The sequence below is a fragment of the Capricornis sumatraensis genome, chromosome 1 (genome assembly GCF_032405125.1).
Source record: "Capricornis sumatraensis isolate serow.1 chromosome 1, serow.2, whole genome shotgun sequence".
Taxonomy (NCBI): Eukaryota; Metazoa; Chordata; class Mammalia; order Artiodactyla; family Bovidae; genus Capricornis; species Capricornis sumatraensis.
The window spans coordinates 262,397,368-262,422,785 of NC_091069.1; the positions used below are offsets into that span (position 1 = coordinate 262,397,368).

The 25,418-nt window shown below is 44.5% G+C and overlaps 1 protein-coding gene across 1 annotated transcript in view; it reads left to right on the forward strand.

Annotated features, from left to right (window-relative positions):
- KCNH8 (potassium voltage-gated channel subfamily H member 8) overlaps positions 1-25,418 on the forward strand; it is a 471,946-nt gene that overhangs the window by 155,154 nt on the left and 291,374 nt on the right. Inside the window, exon 2 of the mRNA XM_068978142.1 lies at positions 13,724-13,957. Coding sequence (XP_068834243.1) covers positions 13,724-13,957 — 234 coding nt within the window. The remainder of the gene's footprint in view (positions 1-13,723; positions 13,958-25,418) is intronic.

Genomic DNA, 25,418 nt, shown 5'->3' on the forward strand with positions numbered 1-25,418 from the left:
GCGGCAGAGCTGAAGGGCCCTCAGCACCAGGCGACGAAGGGCGCACAGCAGGGTCGCCCACCCCTGACGCTGCCAGCACAGGCTCTGGGCCCTTGCTGGAACAGACGCACGTTTGCATCTCTGAAAATTAGCAACTTGAACGTGCGATGTAGGGGACTTACCGTACTATTAACCGAGCTGAGTGTTAAAAGTCTCTTTAGGAATGATAGAATATCATAAAGTGGTTACTTTTAGAACAGACTTATCCCTTCTCCAGGGGATGGCAATCAACTCCAGTGTTCTTGCTTGGAGAATTCCATGAACAGAGGGGTCTGGCGGGCTGTAGCCCATGGGGTCGCAAAGGGTTGCTCATACTGAATATATACTCAGCTACAAAGTGGGCATCCCCTGCCCAAGCTGGGGCATAAAATCTGAACCTCTTTCTGTTAGGCTGGTGGTTTAGTTTCTAAGTCATGTCTCACTCTTGCAACCCCATGGACTATAGCCCACCAGGCTCCTGTGTCCATAGGATTCTCCAGGCAAGAATACTAGAGTGGGTTGCCATTTCCTTCTCCAGGGGATCTTTCTGACTCAGGAGTCAAACTTGGGTCTCCTGCATTGCAGGCAGATTCTTTACTGACTGAGCTATGAGGGAAGCCCTCTATTAGGCTGCTGCTAAGTCACTTCAGTCGTGTCCGACTCTGTGCGACCCCATAGACGGCAGCCCACCAGGTTCCCCCATCCCTGGGATTCTCCAGGCAAGAACACTGGAGTGGTTGCCATTGCCTTCTCCAATGCATGAAAGTGAAAAGTGAAAGTGAAGTCGCTCAGTCGTGTCTGACTCTTAGTGACCCTATGGACCACAGCCCACCAGGCTCCTCCGTCCATGAGATTTTCCAGGCAAGAGTACTGGAGTGGGGTGCCATTGCCTTCTCTGTCTATTAGGCTAGACAGTTTCAACTGTTTTGGAAATACATATCTAATTACTTTGCTTAAAATGAAAATCCAGGGTTCCCATCCCTTGGAGATTCTAATCTGATAGACTTGAGTTGAGGCCTGAGAAACTGCGCCTTTAATAAGCCCCTGAGGAGATTGCAGTGGGTGCTCAGGGCAGCAGGGGAGACGGCGATGCCCCCCTGCGGGTCCTAGCCCTCCTTCACCTCCTCTCACCCACCACGACCAGGCTGCTGTGGCTCTCAGGAGATCTGAGCTTGCCCTGCCACGTTATTCTGCCTTCCTGAGTCCCTTCATCTACACTCACGGCGTAAGATGCTGTTGTGAGAAAGGGAAATGAGAGAAGCTGACCTGAGCGCCTGGCCTATCATAGCTGCTTAGCAAACAGCATCCACTCTTTGCCTTGTTCCTGCTTTTCTTTGATTTACTTGGCTGCCTCCTCGCTAGTCACCTTGGTTTCCTACTGCCGAGTCAGCACTGACCCGTGTTGGTTTGTGTCTCTTTTACTGTCTTCTTCCTCTTGCGTCCACCTTTCCCACAGATTCCCAGAGACCTGCAGATATCACCTTCAGTAAAGTTTTGCACTCTCTCTGCATCGTTATAAAGACACCAGAATAGAAATGCTAATACCACGTTGTGCAGCCGTGGAATACCTATAACTCCAATATGCTTACTCCTGTTTCCTGTTCCCTAGCTCACAGTTTTCTCTTGTAAAACCCCTCATCTTTCCTGTTTAATCTGAGCACTGTGAAGCAGAGAAGACTGTGCAGTGGATAAGTGAGATTCCACAAAATGCTAAAAAAATTATGAGAAATATTTGAATTGCATTAGCTTCCAAAGAATATAAACAATGCTTGAACAGAGAGAGAAAAGTCAGTCCCTTCCGGGGCCCTGGGCACACTAATTTGTATACGTTGTCTTCAAAAATTCAAATCTGGAAGGCTCTGCAGTGTACAGAGAATAACAAGGTGACTAAAATATGGTTGAATTAACCCCTTTCTGGGATTCCCTGGTGGCTAAGATGGTAAAGAGTCTGCCCTCAATGAGGGAGACCCGGGTTCGATCCCTGGATCAGGAAGATCCCCTGAAGAAGGAAATGGCAACCCACTCCAGATTCTTGCCTGGAAAATCCCATGGACAAAGGAGCCTGGCAGGCTACAGTCCATGGGGTCCTAAAGAGTCAGACATGACTGAACGACTTCACTTTCACCTTCAATCCCTTTTTCTTGAATCTTCATGTGTGTTTGAAGTAAAGAATGTTTTAATTTGAAATTAAAAGAAAATATTCTTAGAATTAAATATGATTGCATGCAAACTCTAGGTTGTACTAGAGGAGAATCAGGGGGAAACTAAATGATATATTTGGGAAATCTGGAGAGACAAATTTGCTAGGTTACATTTAACCTACCTTTCAGCAGGTCCAATAACATGTCGAAGAAATAAGTATGTCTTTCAGACCAAAAATACTATCATGTGGTTTTGTTGTTCAATCACTAATTTGTGCCCAGCTCTTTGTGACTCCATGGACTTCCGCACTGCAGGCTTCCCTGTCCTTCACCATCTCCCAGAGCTTGCTCAAACTCATGTCCATTGAGTCGGTGATGCCATCCAACCATCTCATCCTCTGTCTTCCCTCTCTCCTCCTGCCTTCAATCTTTCCCAGCATCAGGTCTTTCCTAATGAATCAGCTCTTCGCATCAGGTGGCCAAAGGATTGGAGCTTCAGCATCAGTCCTTTCAGTGAATATTCAGGGTTGATCTCCTTTAGGATGGGCTGGTTAGATCTCCTTGCAGTCCAAGGGACTCTCAAGAGTGTTCTCCAACACCACAGTTCACAGAACCTTGTGCACAGCTCTTCTCCGTGTTCTTCCCTCCGCTACTTAATCTATTCTGCCTCTGTTAGGTCCTTACTCTTTCTGTCCTTTATCATGCCCATCCTTGCATAAAATGCCCTTGATATCGCTAATTTTCTTAAGGAGATCTCGAGTCTTTCATAGTCTATTGTTTTCCTCTTTTTCTTTCATTGTTCCCTTAAGAACAGATATGCGTATATATACACACACACACCAGATCTTCTTACTTCTCCTTGCTGGTCTGTGTAACTCTGCATTCAGTTGGGTGTATCTCTCCCTTTGTCTTCTGCCATACACTTCTCTTCTTTCCTCAGCTGTGTGTAAGGCCTCTTCATACAGACACTTTGCCTCCTTGCATTTCTTTTTCTTTGGGAAGATTTTGGTCACTGCCTCCTGTATGATGTTACAAACTTCCATCCATAGTTCTTCTGGCAGTGTCTACCAGATCTAATCTCTTAAATCTACTCATCACCTCCACTGTATAAGCATAAAGGATTTGATTTAGGTCGTACCTGGATGGCCTAGTGGTTTTCTCTACTTTCTTCAATTAAAGCTTGAATTTTGCAATAAAGAGCTGATGATCTGAGCCACAGTCAGCTCCAAGTCTTGTTTTTGCTGACTCTATAGAGTTTCTTCATCTTTGGCTACAAATAATATAATCAGTCTGATTTTGGTGTTGACCATCTGGTGATGTCCATGTATAGAGTCATTCATGTGGTCTTACTTTGCCTTTAAATAAATTAAGAAAAGTTTTACAATGGTATGAAATTTAAACCACAATTAGCTACCTATTTGTTTATTTAAGAGAATAAAATGGCTTGCTCCTCCCCTATTGTTTGCAAAGCCAGGAAAAAAAGCTTCACCTTCCCAAGCAGCTCACCTATAGTTCATATTTAATTTGAAGGAAGATAGGTTGGGTGGGCCAGGAATCATGAATGTGAAAATGTAGGAATAATAGATATGCAAATACAGGGATATTTGCATCATTCCTACTCTTTTTCTGTAAGCCCTGCTGGGAGCAAGTCAGCCTCTCCTCACTAGGGTGGTGGCTAAACTAGCATCCTGGGCTAGAAAATTACACAGTGGCCAGAGAGTCCTTAGTAATTCCCAAATGCTGGACCCATATGCACGGGTTTCTTTACTGAGTGAAGGTGCCTAATGACTTCATTTTATATCTTGGAGAAAGGGCTTTGTTTAGCATTGTTTGACTTTCTTTCTTTCTTTTTTTTTTTTTTTTTTTGGCTTAATTGGTTTCCTAGTGGAAAATAAAAACTTGTGTTTCTGCTTTATTAAACGGATCACGTCAGGATGAAAACTATGGGCATGAGATTGATTTTCAGGGCAATTCTGATTTCATTTTTTATTTTTCACTTATTTGGCTGCATTGGGTTTCACTTGCGCCATCCGGGGTCTTCGTTCCTGCACGAAGGCTCTCAGTTCCTGCACGAAGGCTCTCAGTTCCTGCATGAAGGCTCTCAGTTCCTGCATGAAGGCTCTCAGGTCCTGCTTGAAGGCTCTCAGTTGTGGCCTGTGAGGCTCACTTCCCCGACCAGGGACGGAGCTCGTGGCCCCCGCATCGGGAGCACAGGGTCTTAGCCACTAGACCACCAGGGAAGTCCCTGATTTTAGTTTCAAAATAAAGGTGCTGGTTGTTAAGTGATTCCCGCTGAGCAATAAAACAGTGGATCTAGCTAAAATCAGTTACTCTCATTTGGTGTGCTTTAATAAAGAGTAATGGAGAAGGACATGGCAGCCCGCTCCAGTATTCTTGCCTGGAAAATCCCATGGACCGTGGAGCCTGGTAGGCTACCGTCCATGGGGTCACAAAGAGTCGGATGAAGAGTAATAGGTTTCAAGTTTACTTCACTTATTTAACAAATATTTGCTGAACACCTATTTTGTACCAAATACTATTCCAGAGGTTGTGACTACATTAATCAAAAAGACAAACCAACCTCCGTCGTATCCCTTGGAGTGTACATTCCAATGTCAGAGCAAGATAATAATCCTAATTTTCAAGAAAGGAAGCAGATTGTGTGAAAGACCATTTTGTCCAAAAGATTACTTCTATACCGCAAGAACCGCAGAAAACTGGGGAGTATTTTAATGTTGTTTCAGATGTATTTGTAGAGAATCAATTGTGGGTAAAATGCCACACACATTTTTACTATTGCCTTTGAGATTTTCTAATCTCTCATTCCCGCCTTCATTTTACTTTTAATGAGTTCTGTCCTCCTGTCTTAATTAAAAATCACCCTTTTCCAAAATTGAACTTACTTACTAAATTTTGAGAGACAATACAGTTGAAAAACATTACCACTCATCGCTGAAGTTCACACAGCTGAACGATGGAATTTGCACTATTTAACAATAGCTGGGAGATGGAAGCAACCTAGATGTCCATTGACAGATGAATGGATAAAGAAGTGGTACATGTGAACACAGTGGAATACTACTCAGCCGTTAGAAGGAACACATCTGACTCAGTTCTAATAGGTGGATGAACCCAGAGCAGGTGGATGAACACAGTGATGTGTGTCGGGCGGATGCAGACAAATGCAGCGTATCAGCACATACTTGGGGATTCTGGAAAGGGGGCACTGATGACCCTCCTGCAGGGCGGCTGTGGGCACGCAGACTCAGAGAGCAGACTGTGGACGCAGGGTGGGGTGAGGAGAGGGCAGGAGAGCTGAGGGGGTCGTGGTGAGACACACGCAGCCCCACGTGCAAAATTAGACAGCCAGCAGAAACCTGCTGCATGACGCAGGGAGCTCAGACCCCGTGCCCTGGGACAACCTAGAGGGGTGGGGTGGGGTGGGGTGGGAGGTGGGAGCGAGGTTCAAGAGGGAGGGGACGTATATATGCAGGCACCCACGGCTTATTCATGTTGATATATGGCAGAAACCAACACAATATTATAAACAATTATCCTCCAATTAAAAATAAATAAAATTTTAAAAGAATTATAAAATGGAATTTGCAAAGCTTACTGATGATTTTTCTAATACCAGATTATGATAGTTTACCAAATTTGCTTAGAATTTATTTATCTTTATTAGCTTTTTACCTTTGCTTATTAGAAAATTTAAAATTTCTTGATCTTGGTTATTTTACATCAGGATAACCATTTTTTATCAAGTTATTTTTATTTAGTCATTTGCATGAATGGTTAAATATATTTTCAGATGTTTTTAAACAGGTATTCCTGCATATAGTACAAAATTCAAACAAGAGAAAGGGAACATGGGACTTCTCTGACAGTCCAGTTGTTAAGACTCTGCTCACCCAATGCCGGAGAAGGCAGTGGCACCCCACTCCAGTACTCTTGCCTGTAAAATCCCATGGACGGAGGAGCCTGGTGGGGGTTCCCAAGTGCAGTCCCTGGTTGGGGAATTAACATCCTGCATGTCGTGGCCAGAAAGGAAAAGAAAAGGTGGGGAGAGCATATGATGAACTCACCCTCCTTCCCAACGTTCAGTCCTCAGTCACTCAGCTGCCCTCCTCCAGCCATTTACTGCCGCTAGGTTCTCCCGGATCACTCGAGTGACTTTCTAAAGCAGCTTCTCAAGCGCTAAAATGTGCATATGAATCTTGTTAAAATATAGATTCTTATCAGGGGGTTTGCACTGAGGCGTGAGATTCTCCATTTCTCAGAAGCTCCCGAGGGAGGCTGCTAGCTTCAGTGTCAGCAAGTTTCTTTCTATCTGCCTCTGTGTTTATTTGTTTATTGGTCTTAAGAGAGCAAGATGTCCTCACACACAAACAGAACTCTCTGCTTCCTACCAGCACTTCAGCCCTAGGGGTCCAGCTTTGAGCTTTGCATTGTTGCAGAGTTCTTTCCTAATCTTTGTCTGAAGCAATCATTTACACAGTATTTTAAAAATCCAATTGCAAATTGAAGGATGGAAGGTAGCAATATAACCATTTAAAGCACGCTACTACGTGATGTGAAAATGGTAATGACTACGAGAATCCCTCTTTGCAAATCTTTCATCTGTTTTTTTGAAATAAGGTTAGAAAAAGTTCTCAGTTCCAAGCAACCTTCTACATTTTGGCAGAGGACTCACTGAGAACTTTAGCTTGCAGCCAGTACCATTCATCTAATGAGGATGTCATCATACTTGGAAATGATACAATTAAGCTCCCTGAAAGCAATATGAAGTGCGAAGATCCTTTAAATATTTTAAAGTCGTAGTCATTCATATTCTCTGTGCCTGGATGGTCTCTAGCGACATCCTGATCAATATCATAAGGGATAAAGATGTTGTTTTGGTTGGGTCTGTATGTAAATGCAATTCGGAAAGCTTGGGGGGAACTCATAAAAGAAAATTGAAATTTCATGCGAGTTTCTTCCCTTCTGCAAGAAAATGAAGGCTTATAGGATTCACATTTGCCTGTCTATGTTGTCTGCAGAGTATGTTCATATGATACTTGTTAACATAACACAAGATTTGTTTTTAAGAGAGAACCGATATCAGAGGTACTTTTCAGAAATAAAGATTTGGACCGTCAAAATCTCAATTTCTGTGTTTTCGGCAGGAACAACCACTGGGGACGAATTTCTCTTTGATCAGACAGTATCTATCAGTGTTTCCTTTGGTGTGACTGGCTCCAAGGTCTGCATGTGGAGTGTTCTTAGACTTGGTGCTGAGCTGCTTGTCTTGAAGGACCTAGGGCTGTGAGGGGAGACTGATTTGGATTCTCTTGAGCATGTACCATTCTACCTCCAGTTGTGATTCCAGACCTAGGCCATGTAGAGGTGTACTAAATGGTACACACAGAGTTAGAGAAAAAAAGCAGCATCTCCTCCTGAAGTTTCCATTGAATTAAAGATTTGGCAGGTCAAATTATTAAAAGTTTTATTATGTTAAAACATAAAAACACTCAAACAAGCATAAATACACAACACAGCAGAATGCACAATTCTAATGGATTTTAAGTTAAACATGAGATTTCAATAGATAAAGGTGCATCTAGTCAAGGCTATGGTTTTTCCAGTGGTCATGTATGGATGTTAGAGTTGGACTAGAAAGAAAGCTGAGTGCCGAAGAATTGATGCTTTTGAACTGTGGTGCTGGAGAAGACTCTTGAGAGTCCCTTGGACTGCAAGGAGATCCAGTCAGTCCATCCTAAAGGAAATCAGTCCTGAGTGTTCATTGGAAGGACTGATATTGAAGCTGAAGCTCCAAAACTTTGGCCACTTGATGCGAAGAGTTGACTCTTTGGGAAAGACCCTGATGCTGGGAAAGATTGAAGGTGGGAGGAGAAAGGGATGACAGAGGATGAGATGGTTGTGTGGCATCACCGACTCAATGAACATGAGTTTGGGTGAACTCCGGGAGTTGGTGATGGACAGGGAGGACTGGTGTGTTGCAGTCCATGGGGTCACAAAGAGTCGGACACGACTGAGCAACTGAACTGAACTGAAATTTCAAAACAATATCAAGATTAGGTCAGTGACTCCAGGCCCCTGGGAATACATACTTAGTGGCTTTGGCCAGTAGAAGGCTATTTCAATGGGAAAATTTTAGAAGTACTGTGATGTACACAAAGAGGTCAGAAACCAGATCATTTGAATGGTGACGACATTTCTTCGTCTCCTAAGGGCTCTGGAGTGAGCCTGCGCAGAATACTTGGGAGCCAAGAAAGTTGTTGCCATGGTTTTGAAGTGCTGGCTTTCTGAAGGAGACGAGGAAGTGACATAAAGGTTGCTGAGAGATCCAGACTGGTTTAGGAGATGTCACCAATGAACTTTTAATAAATGATATCCATAGAGAAAAATCTGTGACTCTGAGCTCTTTGCAGACTAGAGAGGCAAAAATGTTTTTCTAGAATTAATCCATCTCTACTGGAAGTAGAGAATAAGTCACTTCTTTATAGAAGGTATCCTTGGTAGTGAATATCACAGAAACTGGGCTTTAGTCCCTGCCTCAAACCTTGGAATGGACACCAAAGTTATCTAGGTCTCCGTGCTCCCATCTAGAAAATGGGCCAAGTATGAGGGTGAAAGGCGTTAGCAGTGGATTAGCGTTTGCCTTCTTCTCTCCCATTTCCTTCTATATTCTTCCTTTCCAACCCCGTTCCCTGTGGGCCTGGGAGTCTACAATGAATGGCATGCCTCCATTTAAGTGGGAAGCTGGTGCCCTACACTAGGGACTCGGGGGAATGACCTGGGTCTCCACCAGTCCTGAGAGCCCCTCTGATGATACATGAAAGCTTTTGGCTAAGGAGGCATTCAGGGAAATAGTCAGCTACCTACAACGTAAACACTTAGATCCTACTGTGTACTGGCACTCTACTGAATTTACACAGAAGGATGACCTAGAAAAAAACACAAGAAAGCTGTGTGCCATTTAGATGCCTATCACATGTGCATAATTGATTCTTCAAAAGGTTAAACACCCTTGGCATATGTATGCTTAGTGATATGCCCGTGATAGGTTGATAATCATCCTGGCAGCAGCTTTGTTTTTCGTAATTCTAAGGTAAATGTCACACTTCTTCTTTGGAGATTCCAGGACTGGTATTCAGAAGAGCATCTGTTTCTCAGCAGATCACTGGGTAGGAGCTACTCTTTCCCAAACAGGACTACTCATGCCGTGAGTACACTGGGCTGTATGAAGCGCCGACTGCCACTGAATTCTCTTTGGAGTTGAAATGCAATTACATATTGAGAACAAGCGCTAAATATAACAGAAAAGGCCAAATACCTTTTTTTTTTTTTTTTGCTTTGTATTTGAGGGGTATTTGCAAGGAGAATTAACTATCCTGAACACACCATAATCCTTAATTGAAATGCACAGATCAGGCAATTGGTTGAATCCTTTAGTGGCTTTTTTCAGAAGCTTATTGTAGCTCTGAAACATGGATTTTTTCTTGTGTTCATAAGTAATTGTAAAGATGCTAAGGAGATTAATAAAAGAAGCAAGTCACTAAAATTATATAGAATGAAATACCGTAATACATGCCCTAAGAACTGGAAAAAACAGGCCATATGCTGCATGAGGCAATCATGTAACTGGGAGTGCTGCAGTTCATGGGGTCGCAAAGAGTCAGACACAACTGACCGACTGAACTGAACTGGGAATGATTATTACAAAAGTTCAAGTTGTAGTCTTCTTCTGGAAGGATGCAAATACAGTTTGATTGGTACTCACAAGGGTTTTCACTCGATGAATGATCCACGGGTGTTTAGTGTTGTTTAAATCTTTTTTTAGACGTGTTATATTTCCCAACTTTTAAAAATGGAAAAGACAAAACAACAAAACGCAGTGAAGCGAAAGCAAAAATTCAGCCTTTTTAGACGAGCGATATAATACGGTAATCACAGTAAAAGTCGGTGGATCTCAGGTGGGCGGATGTATCTTCTTACTGTACTCCTACAAAATCTAAACACATGCAAGACACAACTATAAAGCGCAAGTCCCTACAACAGTCAAAAGTAGAAAGATGAGAAAAGGTTTACCTGATAAATACCGACAAAAGCAAGCTGTTGTGGCTGTTTAGATCACAAGAGGGGCTTCCCAGATGGTTCGGTGCAAAGAATCCGGCTGCCACACAGGAGACGCTGGTTTGATCCAAAAAGCCTGGTGGGCTTCAGTCCACGGGGTCACAAAGAGTCAGACACGACCTAACGAGTAAACAGCAACAGCAGCAGAAACCGTGGGAGACCGGTGCTCAGGACAGGAGGGAACGTTGGCTATCTGTCTCCAGCTCCTTTCGCCGTTCCTCATTTGAGCTGCTCGTCCAGGCATCTGCGCTGACCTCCCAGGACTTCTGATAATTATCCCCACCTACTTTTGTCTTATTCCTAGCTAATCATTTTTAAAGTCCAGGATCTTCGCTTTCTCAACCCTCATAGTGCTTATCCCTGTACCGCTGATGTGGTGCTTATCGTACTGTTTTAATGTTATTGATATTCATGCATTTCTTTCATTAAGCTGTAACATCCTGAGGCTAGAGACTATAACTTGAAGTGAAGTGAAGTCGCTCAGTCGTGTCCAGCTCTTTGAGACCCCGTGGACTGTATAGCCTACTACGCTCCTCCGTCCATGGGATTTTCCAGCCAAGAGTACTGGAGTGGATTGCCATTTCCTTCTCCAGAGGCTCTTCCTGACCCAGGGATCGAACCCAGGTCTCCCGCACTGTAGGCAGATGCTTTGCCATCTGAGGCACAGGGGGAGTCCATAAAGGCTGTAACTTGTTCATCTTCTAACCTCCGTCAGCTCACCCTAGGACCTGCCATGTGGTAGAAGCTTGTCACCTGGTGTGTAGTAGAAAGTCAGCATGTCACTGGTCCACTGAAAAATGACTTCTGAAAAGCACATTAAAAGCTCTTTCAGGACGTTTGAGTACTTTGCCAATGCAATGAATTTACATTTTCTAAGCAAGTTCTCAGCCAGAGCTGTAGAGTGGAGGGAGAAAGAGATGCTAACGCTTAGAGTTACCGAGAACTGTGCAGAGTTGCTGAGACCAAGGCCGTCGCCTCAGCAAGAGGGCACCCCCGGGACCCAGCTGGGAGCTCCCGTGTGCGCATGGCTGATCTCCAAGGACAGGGACGGCCTCTGTCAGTAAAATAGTTTCTTGCCTCTGCCCCTCGAACAAAGTCCAGCACATAGGACACCATCAACAGATGCTTCTGCAAACTGTGAGAGACTTAAATAGTAGTCTTGGATAATTTAATTCACTGCTCTGGGCTCAAAGCATGTAGCCCTGAAGGGTTCCCAGTGTGATGTAAGCTCCTGTCCTCTGCACAGAGAGAGGGTGGCTGGGCAGGTGGAGGGGTCAGCCTGGCCCAGGCGGGATGAAGGCGTCAGCATGTGGATTTGCACTCTGGGCTGAGGCTGATTGGAGGACGGCTGAGGAGCATGGGTTCGGTTCTGCTGGCTATCGGGGGTCTATGTAAGCATGCAACAGGTGTTTTAACAAGATGGGAAAGCCCGTGGAGTAGATCTTCAGTGCTTGCGCTGCTGGCCACCCAGAAGTAGCTGGAATTCCTCTTTTCTCATAGCATACAACATGTGCTGTCTGCTGCAAACCTCTTTTAAACATCCTAGTTTTTGAATAAGCAATACATAAAACATACGGTATAAAATTCAAAGGAATATGACAAAAATAAGTGTTCTTATCACCTTTGCCCATGGTTACCCTCCCTAAAGACATCTACAGTTACCATTTATCCCACTTAGTTTTAGATAAACACAAACACTTCCTATTTGGGGATACAGGTAAACATTTATGGGCTTCCCAGGTGGCTCAGTGGTAAAGAATCCAGCTGCCAGTGCAGGAGACGCTGGAGACATGGGTTTGATTGCTGGGTCGGGAAGATCCCTTGGAGCAGGAAATGCAGCCTTCTCCATTATTCATGCCTGGGAAAACCCCATGGACAGAGGAGCCTGGTGGGCCACAGTCCATGGGATTGCAAAGAGTCAGACACAACTAATCACACATGCGTGCATAGATATGCATGATTCTATGGGCGTATATATTTTCTGTCAAATAACATTATACCAAATCATGATTTTTTCATTTAACAACATATGCTGTAGTTCTTTCCATTTTTCTTTTTCTTATCTTTAAAATCCCAGCCTCTAATATTGTCTGAGACACTGACAATGTTTGACTATAGTTTCATGAACCAAAGAATGAGTGATTTCATAATAGTCTCTAATTCATTCTGAACCTGAAATTCACCCACCAACACATTTTCTACATGCCTTATCTTAAACATCATCTCCAATATGTATCTTTTTGTCTGTAAACATCCCTCGGATTTAATCTCAAAAAATTTGAACCTTCGCTGCATGCTGCCTTTTAGGCTCTCCTTCAGGAGTCATCTCTAAGTACTTAACGACTGTGTCCTGTGTCTTATTGCTTGACTGTTCTTATTGGTTAATATAACAGCTATAAGCCGTGAATGACACTCTTTAAATTAATTTCTGGTGGAGTGTAGTTGCTTTACAGTGCTGTGTTGGTTTCTGCTGTTCAGTGAAACCGGTCAGATATACGTACACATCCGTCCCCTCTTTTCCGGATTCCCTTCCTGATGAGGTCACCGCAGCCCCTGGGGAGGGCTCCCTGCGCTGCACAGTAGGGTCTCGTCAGCCATCCATTTTATCCACAACAGTGTGTATATGTAGAGAGTGAATGATCCTCTTAACAGTGGTTTATATTGAGTGCTTATTTGTGCCAGACATTATACTAATATTTCTCACACATCCCTAGAACACACCTGTAAAGTAAGCAACAGTATCACTCTCACAGCCCACCAGTCAGTGCCCCCCAACCCTCCCGCCCAATCCCCTGATCAGTGCCCCCCAACCCTCCCGCCCAATCCCCTGATCAGTGCCCCCCGCCCTCCCGCCCAGTCCCCTGATCAGTGCCCCCCGCCCTCCCGCCCAGTCCCCTGATCAGTGCCCAGTTGCTCATAGCTGTAAACCTCTTTCTGTCTCACCCTTTATTGCCTCCCTTATTTCTTACTGCCCTGCCCACTTCCTTACTTCCTGTATTCACCAACAACGTAAAATACTGACACTCCTCATCCTTGTCTCAGAGTCTGCTTTTAGGGAAATCAAACCTAAGGACACTGAGGTTTAGAATGTGAATAATCTGTTTATCGATTGGCAAACTCAAGCTGTCAACCAGAATCCATGCTCAGAAACACCAGCCCTTCCTGCTCCCTGGATGGTAAATGCCTCAAAGCAGGCTAAGAAATACTCTGTTCTTAACATGGTGGGTTTCAAACGCAAGCAGAAGTTGACGCTAGCGTGTACTTCTGCAGGTCAGTGCTGGTTTATGTTCTGGGGTGTCTCCTTTCTACCCCAGCACATCAGGACACGCACTTTAGGCACCGATAGCTAAGTGTCTGCGTCACCCTCCCTTGCTGTGGCACTCTCACGCGTGCCTCCCTGCTGACCGTGCTCTCCTTGGTGTCTGCAGATAGCAACTTCATCCTCGCCAACGCCCAGGTGGCCAAGGGCTTCCCCATCGTCTACTGCTCTGACGGCTTCTGTGAGCTCGCTGGATTTGCCCGAACAGAAGTCATGCAGAAGAGCTGCAGCTGCAAGTTCTTATTCGGAGTTGAGACCAATGAACAACTGATGCTTCAGATAGAAAAGTCCTTGGAGGAAAAAACAGAATTCAAAGGAGAAATTATGTTCTATAAGAAGAATGGTGAGTCGACCTCCTTTGCTGGGGGCTCCTTGGACAGTGGTGAAACATCACCTTCTTTCAATTGCTATTGGCATGAATGCTCCATAACTCCCATTAAGGCTTAATGATCTTAGCAGCATAAACTACTTGAAAATTTAGAAAGTTTATAGTTATACAAAATCAACATATTAACTGAGTTAATATATATTAAAATAGGGTGTATTACTATTATGTTGTGGTCATGCTTAAGATATATATCAGATGTGATGATTGTTAATATAGTAACAGGTGATCTTCTATCCAGAGCTAGTTTGCCATCTTAAGGAACACTTAAAGAATAGAGTCACTAGGGACAGAGATTCAAGTGTCTGCTGGCATAAAAATTAGTTTAAAGGACATGAGTGTAGGTATTTTCTTTTCCAGTTTCCTGACCACAAAGCCTTTCTCACCATTCTTAAATTCTGGAGACAAGGTAAGAAACACACAGGGTCTCAGGGTGGGAGTAAACCTGCCTGGATTCAAAACTGCCATTGGGGAAATGCTAAGTATTTTTCGTGGGTGTGGCTTTGTGACTGTCTCCTAAATGGAAAAGTATCCAGGGATGGGTATGGCTTCTATTCCCTTCTGCGTGGGACTAGCTATCACCATCCTGTGGTAGGGGGGTGAATCCAGGAGGTGTCATATTGGAGAAAAGCCAAATCAAAACTGAGAGCAAACCATGCCTTCCCAGTTTCTGAAATCCTCTTTCTTTAATAGTCTTCCTTTGAGTAACATAGCCCCCTGAGTTTTATTTAGCTGGGCACACGACCTTCAAGCTAAAGAATATGTTCCCCAGCTTTCTCTGCAGTCAGCTTGGCACGTGACAGGGTTCCTGCCATGACAGGAAAGAAGAATGACTTACGCGATATCTGAGCAAAATCCCTAAAAAATGAAACTATTTTCCCTCCAGTTTCTCTTCTCCTTTCCTATGGTGTTGTTGACTGAATTATGCCTCTTTAACTTTCATATATCAAAGCCCTAATCCTGTAAAGAATCATCAATCAATTAAAAAGAAATATAAGTTTTGAAAAAGCCCTAATCCCTAATGGGCTGTAGAGGTAGGGCCTTTAACGGTGGGGTCTTAGTCCAACATGGCTGGCGTCCTTCTATGAGGAGGAAGAGACGTCGGGAATGTGTGTATGTAGAGGGGAAGTTGTGTGGAAACCCAGCCATAAGGTCGCTGTCTACAGGCTAAGGAGAGAGGCCTCACCTTGATCTGAGAAGTCCAGCCTCTGTCTGGAACTACGAGAAAATAAAGTTTCGTTGTTAAGTCACCCCGTTCGTATGTGGTATTTTGTTATGACAACTCCAGGAGGCTCCTACGTAGGGGTCAGGATGCTCAGGCAAGGCTGGAAAGCCAGGTTTGATTGTCTGTCAAGGATGGCACCGTAGACAAACGCAGAGCCGCAGCAGGTAAGGCGGCTGCGTGTGGCCACAGGCCCACCTTTCCCGCCCTGGACAAAGACAGATCGTTCCATCTGGTTTGAATCACTCTCTTAGGTCGTTTTTTACAACATTTAAATTGTACTCTAATTCAAGGTTTCTCAGCCTTGGCACTGTCAACATTTGGGGCCAGTAATTCTTTGTCGTGGGGTTTGTCCTGGGCCTTGTGGACAACTAGCATCAGCTCAGGCCTCTTTATCACTTAGTGTTGGGGTCATTTTTAGGAGGAGATACTGGAACCTGAACATGGAACTTCATCCCCTTTTCAAGGTTATCCTTGGAGGACGTTCCTCGAGGGTGTGAATTTTGGATGCACAGTGGTCATGAAGCATTGGCAAGCACTTCTCTGGGAGGAGTGGGACAGCCGATTCTCTGGCACCAGGAAGAAGGTTGAGGCCACTGTGTGCGTCTCAGTGTCAGTATATAAGGCCTGCATTGCAAATATGATAAAGCAGAAGCCTTCTAGCTCCCTCTAACTATACCACAATCCTTGGAGAGAGGGCCTGAGATAAAAGAAAGCAGAGGCCATCCCTGAGAATGCACACTGGTAGAAAGTGATAAAAACTGCCATCCAGTGAACAAACGGAAAAGGAAAAGCTTCTTCTGAAATATCTGCTGACTGCAGACTTGTCTTTCTTAAGATAGATGCCTTGCACTGGTCTCTGCAAATCCATTTATGTTTCTTCCTTTTTACGCCTTCTCACAATATCCAAATGGGGCACCTCTGAGAAAGGTTTAGGCTGAGGAGGAGAAGGTGGCAAGGCCAAAAGATGGAGACCTTCGAGGCCAGATGGGCGGGAACATGGAGCTCAGGTGGGAGTGAGCCCCCAGCAGGGTTTCCTGAACCTGCTTTGTTATAAAAATGCCCGCTGCTCTTGGACCTCTTTGGATGCAACAGTTTAAAGGACCAAGAAAGAATAAAGGTTTCACAAATTAAGGAATAATTAGGAAGGATAGCTAGTTTCACAGATAAACATAATACACAAAATTTTCTTTGGCTAACATAGAGCCATATTTTATATGTTTATGTGCAGGAGTTAACGTTGCTCATTACTTGTCCTCCCTCTAAATTTCCTAGGTTCTACCTATGTACCAGAAATAGTGACACCAAGACATCTTCTAATAAAGCTGTCCCCTTTGGTTCTGCTGATATGCAGAAGGCATCCACCATGGCTGATCACATGTGTGGGTGTGCTAACCCGGGGAGACCATTTTGTCGATTTGATGTTATCCTCCTCTCCTTGTTTCTTTAATATCAGAGATACTTATACCTGTGTGGTTCCCTCCTTTTCATACACACAGCATACTTTGTGCCCTGTTCTATTACTTGCAGAAGAATATCCTTTACAATGGTGGGTACCTTGCAGAACACCACATGCTGAGTGGCAGTCACCCGTCCTTCTCTACAGCATCACATCCTGTGGGTCCACCATAGGACCGTGGAGTATTTCAGAGCAGGACATCATAGGCATCCGTCCTGGTCAGTCACAGCATCACATCCTATGGACCCACCACAGGACTGCGCAGTATTACATAGTAGGACATCATAGGCATCCATCCTGGTCAGTCACAGCATCACATCGTCTGGGTCCATCACCGTAGTATTACATGGTAGGACATCATAGGCATCCGTCCTGGTCAGTCACAGCATCACATCCTATGGACCCACCACAGGACTGCGCAGTATTACATAGCAGGACATCATAGGCATCCGTCCTGGTCAGTCACAGCATCACATCCTGTGGACCCACCACAGGACTGCGCAGTGTTACATGGCGTGACGGCATACGCATCCGTCCTCCTCTCACAGTTGTCCGCCACGTGGATCCATGACAGTGTCACTTGGTCAATTCAATAAATCCCTACCGGATATTTGTGTTCACTCTAAAATGTGATCTCTTTTCTTTCCTCTTTCTCTCTCTTTGAAGTACTGCTGTTGTCGTTTGGAAAGTTTTGGGTTTTTTCCAAGTTAATTTTATATAAGATGTTTGTATTATACAGCCCCGCTTTCTAAAGTGTCTCCTCATTTCCTGTCGTAAGAGCGGTCATGTCAGCATCTCCAGGAGCCGCTTCTCCCTGCCCTTCTCCCGCTGGCTAACTGAAAGGAATGCACCATCAGAGCCACTTGATGCTAAGCGTGCAGGACGCGCAGCGCTCACGGCCTGCTTATCTTGCTGTCTGCGAGCGCCCCCTCTCCTCTCTCCCGCAGTTATATTCACGTTGTCAGAGCGCTCAGTGCAACTGCCCGCGCTTCGTCACGCCCATCTTTCTTCACCCAGCCTTAGTGCTACAGTGAAATGTGCTCACTGATCACCGTAGCTTCTGTCCCACAGTTTCTCTGAGCATCTCTTGGTTATCAGAAGCTTATTCTCTGAGCCGTCTCAGGAAGAGCTCATGGAAACTGTTTCCCTGAACTCTTGCACGTTAATAACAGTATGGCTGTGGTCATTAGAACTTGTAGACCAGTTTGCTGAAAATTAAATCACTTCGCCATCTTAATTGTGTTTATTCTCACGGACTTGCATAGAGTATCGTTTTACTCTGAAACTGCTGCTTATTAAGTGAGTTGGGGTTGTGTCCTGGATGTTCGAGGAATCGTTTCATTATTTCATTTCATGTCCTGTCATTTCATTTTGTTTCTTCATTTCATTTTAATCTAATAATTGTACTGGAATGTATCTTGGCATAGGCTAGGGTCACGCTACTTCTTCTGTGAAGAATCAGAGAGTAAGTATTATGCATATTATGAATTTTATAGTCCATACAGCCTGTGTTGCAAGTACCCATCTATGTCATCATAGTCTGAAAACAACCCTAGAAAACACGTAAATGAATACGTGTTACTGTCTTCCAACAAAGATTTTATTTACAAAAATATGAAGTGGGCTGGGTTTAGCCTGCACCCAGGTTACTGATACCTGGTATAGAGTTTCGGGGTCAGATTCTTCCCTCTTGACGTGTGATATGCCCTGTAGTGTTTAAGTCCCTTTTGCTTGGGAAGCTTTTCTGGGACTTTAGTCGCCACTGATCTGTCTTCTTGCTCTGATTTTCCTCTCTACGATCACTTATTACATGTGTGCTGGGTCCTTGCCTGCCCTCTGTACATATTATTTTCTTTCTCTTTTTAATTTATTTTCTCTTCTTCATTGTTTCTACTTGTCCAGTACATTTTCTTTCCTTTCCTTTTGTGGTATATCTATTCTCACTGCATTTCTTCTCTTTAAGTCTTCAGTTATTTTCCTTTCTTTTATATCCTCTCCTGAGCTCAGTTAGCTCATATAATTTCTATAATTTTTTTGCCTACTATCTTAGTTAGGGCTTCCATTACAAACCACAAACTGGGTTTCTTAAACAACAGACATTTATTTTCTTACAATTCTAGAGGCTAGAAGCTGCGAATCAAGGTGTTGGATGGGTTGGTTTCTTCTGAAGCCTCTTTCCTTGGCTTAGAGATGGCCGTTTCCTCCTTTCTGTCTTCCCGTGGTCTTCCCTCTGTGTGTCTTTGTTCCAATCTCCTCTTCTTATAAGGACACCAGTCAGATTGGAGCCACCTTATGACTTCAATTCAAGTTAGCTGTGTCTTTACAGACCTCATCTCCAAATACAGTCATGTTTTGCGATAATGGGGATCGGGGCTTCAACATATGGATTTTGAAGGCATAGAATTCATCCTCTAGTAATTTTTTCCTGAGCTTTTCTAAGTCAGTGTACGCTATTCATGCTGTTGTTTCATGCATAGCATACGCTGATTCAGTCATTTCCCTCAAACCTTTTACTTTTGAAAATCGCTCCTTTAAATTCCCTTTTACTTTTGAAATAGTTACGCTCTGTGTGCCTATGGAATATTTCGGGGTGTCTTGACTTTCTGTGGCAGTGAATGAAGTGGCATCCCACTCCAGTCTTCTTGCCTGGAGAATTCCATGGACAGAGGAGCCTGGAGGACTACGGTCCCTGAGGTCACAAAGAGTCAGATGGGCCTGAGCGACTCTCACTCACTCACTCTGATTTTCTCCATCTGTGTTCAAATAAGCTTCTCTTCACCTCTTCTTTCATCCTGTTCTGTCATGCTTGAATAAGATGCGTTCTTCTCATCTTTAAGAATATTGGAAATAGAGGTGTGCGGGGAAAACACTCCTAAATCCACGGCTCCGTTGCCCCTCCCCCAGAGTTCCCGTGTCGACGCCTTCTGCATCTAGCTGCAATTTTTGCTGCTTTCTGAGCCAGCTCTGCTTTCCTGGCCAGGCCTCTTACACAGTGTTATTTGAACCGTTTCCTTTCTTCACCTTGATGTTCCTGCTCTGACCAAGTAAAGCTCGGGTTCCAACTGTTTGTCCTCAGTATATTAATAGTTCCATACCTTGGTGAATTCTGTACATCCAACAAAAATTTTCTGCTGAATTTTCTGAAAGCGCTGAATGCTCAGACAACTCCAACACTGTGCTATCTTTCTGTAACCCATTTTTACTCATCTTCAAACTGGGGCCTGGGAATTTACTCGATTTACTATCTTAGTCACTTTAATTTTGTGAAAGGATTGGGGATATTTCAAAACCAATGTTTCCATTACCACTGCTGTATTTTAAAAAGTTTCTTTAGCTAACATATAATTGCTCCAGGTATGTGAGCTCACTTTTTAAAAATCATTTCCTTCTCCTTTCTATCTCTCTAAATTTCTGTTTCCATGGTTGAAACATGAGGAGCTTATCTGAACTCGAGGCATACTATAGAAAGGGCCCCCCTAACTCCGTGTAAATTCCCTGTTTCACGCCTGGCCCATCTGTCTGATGCTTGCCTTTTAGTGTTTACAGCTGCAAATTACGGCTGGTGGTGAGCCCGACATGACTCCACCCTCCCTTTGCTCTTGAAACCACGGTAGATCACTCTCTGTTTTCGCCTCCCGTTTCATCATGCCGCAAATCAAGGCCTTCATTATTGCTCTCTACACTCAATATTGCTAGGCTTGGGAGGCTCACAGATACTTCAGGTGAGCCCTCCCATCCTTCACACGTGGGAGCAAGTGGCGCCTCCGAGTACACATCCTTGAAACTGTCTTGTTTCCTCAACAGTAGGCATCAGGCACTCTCATGTTGGGAGACAGATAGACCGGCAACCAGCTCCTCTCAAGAATCCCAAAGAGAAAGCAAATGGTCTCTCTGCCTTCAGTGTTTACAAAAGCTATCAAAACACTATTGGACATAAGATTGCCTACAAGGATGTATTATACAACAAGGGGAATATAGCCAATATTTTGTAATAACTGTAAATGGAAAGTAACCTTCAAAATGCATTTAAAAAATAAAATAGTAAGAAAACTACACAGACACTGCTTCTCCCAGGCTCAAACCGTGGAGACTCACAGAGAGGAGATCATCTCTGCCTCTTCTGCTGCTGAGTCCCTTCAGTCGTGTCCGACTCTGTGCGCCCCCATGGACAGCAGCCCACCAGGCTCCCCGTCCCTGGGATTCTCCAGGCAAGGACACTGGAGTGGGCTGCCATTTCCTTCTCCAAAGGAAGGAAGTTCTGCCTCTTCTACTTGCTCATAATCCCTTCAGCTGAGGATGGACCTGCTGGGATGTCACGTTGTCTTCACCTTCTTCCAGACTCTACCTTCTTGGCTCAATGTTAATGGTGGAAAATCACGTCGTCTCTGTGTCATGGAGGATCACCATGTTTGAATCCACAAACCCAGCCTTAAGATGCGCGTCTTAGCAGATCTTCTCTGCAGGACGCTTGTCTTTCAGGCCCGTTTTTATGTTAAGTAGACTCAACAGGAAGAGAAATGCTGCAAGAGAACAAAGATTTGAGACAAAAATCAAAATGATGCAGTTAATTTTGTAAAATTTTCATCCCGATATATTAGTTTGCTAAGGCTGTCATAACAAAGTACCACAAAATGAGTGGCTTAAACAGGAGAAGTTGTCTAGGATTCTGAGTCCAAGGGGTCAGTTGGGGTGCTTTCTCCTGAGGACGAAGAGGAAGGGCCTGTCCCACGCCTTCCCTTAGCTCCTGCTGGTTTTCTGGCGTGCGTCGGTGTCCCCCCTGTAGGAGCATCGTCCTGGTCTCTGCTCTCATCTCCCCACACTGTTCTCCCGGCGTGGGTGGCTGCGTCGATTTCCCCATGTTAACATGACATCAGTCTTACTGGATCAGTGCCCGTCCTAATGACTTCATCTTGTCGCCATAATAACGCTGTGTTCAAATAAGGTTACATTTTGAGATATTGTGGGTTAGTATTCTAACTTATTCTTTTGGGAGGGCAAAAGTCAGCCTATAACACGTGGTTATATTTACATTAAGCAGATTAGAATTTAAGCCACTTGCCTCAGATTGTGAGTAAAGAAACTAGAATGTATAAAAATCCTCTAACTCAAAATTGGGGGTATTTTTGACATTTAATGGGCAGGAGTTACGGATGCTAGGCGTATTGTAATGTGTCGGACGGCCTTGCAATTGAAGAACTGCCCAGTGTTTGACTTGGCTTTCTCCTTCTTTCCCTTCTTTCTTGCTTCCTGGCTTCCTTCCTTCCCTCTTTCCTTCTTTTCTTCCCCGCTCCTTTCTTCCCTCCCTCCCTCTCTTTCTTCCCTCCCTCCCTCCCTTCCTTCATTTTCTCTCTTTTTCTTTCTTTCTGAGTTTTATTGAGGTATAACTGGTAGACAAAACATTTCAAATGTTTCGTGTGTCTGTCTTGATGAGTTTGGACATTTGCATATACTTACGATATCCTCACCACAATCAAGGTACTAAACATATCCATCACCTCTAAAAATTTCCTGTGTTCTTTTCTGATTTTTTTGTTATTTGTTTTTTTTTTTTTTTTTGTGGCAAGAACACCTAACATGAGGTCTATCCTCTTAACATTATGCTAAATGAAGTAAGTCTATTAAGGTCCTCTTATATGATGTGTCTCAAGTAGTCAGACTTAAAGAAGCAGAGACTAGAATGGCCATCGGCAGGGGCTGAGAAGAGGGGTAATTGGAGAGCTGTTGCTCAATGGACGTAAAGTTTCAGTTACGCAAAAAGAGTAAATTGTAAGGGTCTGCTGTACAGCATGCTGCCTGCAAGGTATAATACAGGGCTGTGCACTGCGGGACCCTCTAGTGCCCCGCCAGGCTTCCAGCAAGCCAAACGACCTGAACTAGGACCTGAACACACAGTGTGTCTGTGGAAGGCTTTAATTTTCCATTGAATCTCTAAGAATAAAACCATAGTGTAATGAGAGAAGATTGAGTTTTATCTTGTTCTGAATTCACCGTTTCAGAAGACTGTCACTGACTCACAATGCTTGTCACAGACGCAGCACACCTGCGTGTGTTTTGTACTTGGAGTCATTGCATTCCCAGTGATTCCACGTATTGGTCCAGCTTCTTGATGACATCTTCTGCTGTAGTCAGTCACACCTGCGCATTTTATGTTGAGGTGCCTATTATTTTATCAGAGACAGCTTCACTTTTATTTCTGTTATATTACTCTTAATAATACAGACTGTCACTTTTCTGAAAATAATGCGTATTGTCGGTAGGCAGGGTTTTTTTTTTAATTTTAATTTTTCAGTTCTAAATAGAAAAGAGGGAAATGTAAGTGTTTGATATGGAAGGGAATCTTGAGCCTGACAGAGCTGTGGAAAGCTCTCTTCATTCACAGACTCATGGCACCATCAAGGTTTGTCATTCATTTCCATATACCTACTGAAGTATTGCTTGCTTAGCATTTTTCTTTAAGTTGACTCTGTTATTTTTACTCAAGTTGCAAGCAAAAGAAAATGAAATCACTGTTCTCTATGGAAAATAGTGATCTCTAGCTCAAACGGAAGGTAATCAGAAATAAATATACTTTATTTATATTTAAGTTCAATATACCATTATTAAACATTTAACATTAATAAAAATGATACACAAAATCTAAGTAATAATTAATTCATTATATTCTGCCACACAGTACACATGCTATTTTAATTTTTCTAATGAGACTTTGAAGTAAACATGAATTACATCACGTTTACAGATGGGGAGACTGTGAGGCCGGGAAATGACGTGGATGCAGAACCGTACGCTGTACGCTCACCTTGCCGCTGCCCCAGCAGTTCCCTGTTGCTCACTGTCTTCACTCACTGGTGCACTTTGCGTTTCTCTAGTTGATTTTCACAAACCATAGTAAAATGTCTGGAGAGATTAACGCCGAGAAGAGAAGAGTCCCAGACAGCAGCATAGGAAGACGCTGCCCTCACCTCCTTCTGTGGACACACCAGATCGCTGGCCACATGGGGATCATTTCCCTCTGAAAAAGATCTGAGAGCTGCATGAAACGTTAAAAGGGCTACACTGAGCTGGGTAGGAAATGTAGAGCCATGATCTCGGCAAGTCCCTACCCTGACATAGTGACTCACGGTAGAGAGGGACCTCGGGAATCCAGCGCTTCTCCCGGAGGAATGAAGGATTAGGGCCCCACATCAGATGCCCTGGGCCCTGGGATGCCACTGGAGAGATGAGACGCCCTGGGCCCTGGGACGCCACCAGAGAGAGGAGACGCCCTGGGCCCTGGGATGCCACCGGAGAGAGGAGACGCCCTGGGCCCTGGGGATGCCGCCAGAGAGATGAGCCCAAAATGCCCGGCTAAGAAAGCTGACAGAGGAAATGTCCAAGGGACCGAAAGTGCTGCAGCAAACTGAGGTTCCCTTTCTGAAGAGCTCACATCCAGTCTCACACACCCCCAAGACCCAGTGAAAAGACAGCAGTTTGCACACCATCTAAGCTATGTGATGGGGACTCATCTGCTAACGTGAAAGCCTCTGCTGAAGGGCTGGGGGCAGGTGAGACTCTTCCTGGAGACGGAGGCTGACCGATGCCATCATTTCACTCTCCACCTGCCCCAGGAGCCCACCTCTTTCCACTTTATGAAGCACAGTCCTGCTGCCTTGCTGAAGTCAGAGAACTTGGGCAGTTGCAACACCAGTCTGCTTCCAGATGGGGTTAGCGAGCATGAACCATCAGTACGTTCTCTCCCTCCCATCCTGAAGCCAGCAAGCCATTCTCCTGCTGTGACGCTAAAACCCACGGGCGTGTGCAGTACCGACATCCCCCCTGCCTTTCTGAGGCTGGCAAGTGTGCCCCACCCACGTGCCCTCCAGCTGCCCTGCTAAAGCCACTGTGTCCGCACGGGGACACCCCCTAGTCCCCTGGCCCTGGCGGCCGGGGGGTGGAGTTACTGACTTCCACGGGACTGTAACAACTGAGAAGACTGTTTGCGGCAGCCACCACCCCAGGGAACTGCACACACAAAACCCATCTTTCTGTGAAGAAAACACTTATTCGCTTGTCCTGGAGCTTTAGCTTGAGAGACGGGCTTCAGGTTCCCCCACACCTACGATCTAAGGAAGCGCTCCCAGGGAATTAAGCAGTGAGAGGTCAGCGTGTCACACTCCCGCAGCATCGGTGAGACCTTACAGAGAAGCATTGCACACTCGTCTGGGGCCCTGACATGTAACTTTCGCCCATGTGACACCTCCAGGTGTGCTTTGGAGGCCATAGAGATTACAGCTGTGGCCCCGCAAGTCCTGTGCACATGTGTATGCTTTAAAAGCTGCTGCTTGAGGCTTCGTTTTCTAATCAGCCTAAAACTAGGTGTAAGTGAGATTCCTCCCTTTGGGACACTGACATGTCTTGGCATAATCTCCACAAAGGAGACATATCAAGGCTAAATTAGAGGAGTCAGACAATCACAGAGACTCAAGAGACAAAAGATCTAAGGCAAGTTTAAATAAAGTCATCTTCACAAGCCCACCCCTTTAAGCCTGGGATACGCCTGATGCATAAAACTAAGAACAGAGGGCCAGGGAGAATGAAGAAACTGAGAAGTATGTGTCAAGCAGAATTATCAGCAAAATCTCAGAAAAAGGATTTCAATTCTATGAAGAGGAGTAATCTACTTGATAAAGAATTCAAAGTGCTGATCATAAAGATGCTCACAAGCTCAGGAGAAGAACGGGTGAACACAGCGAGAACTT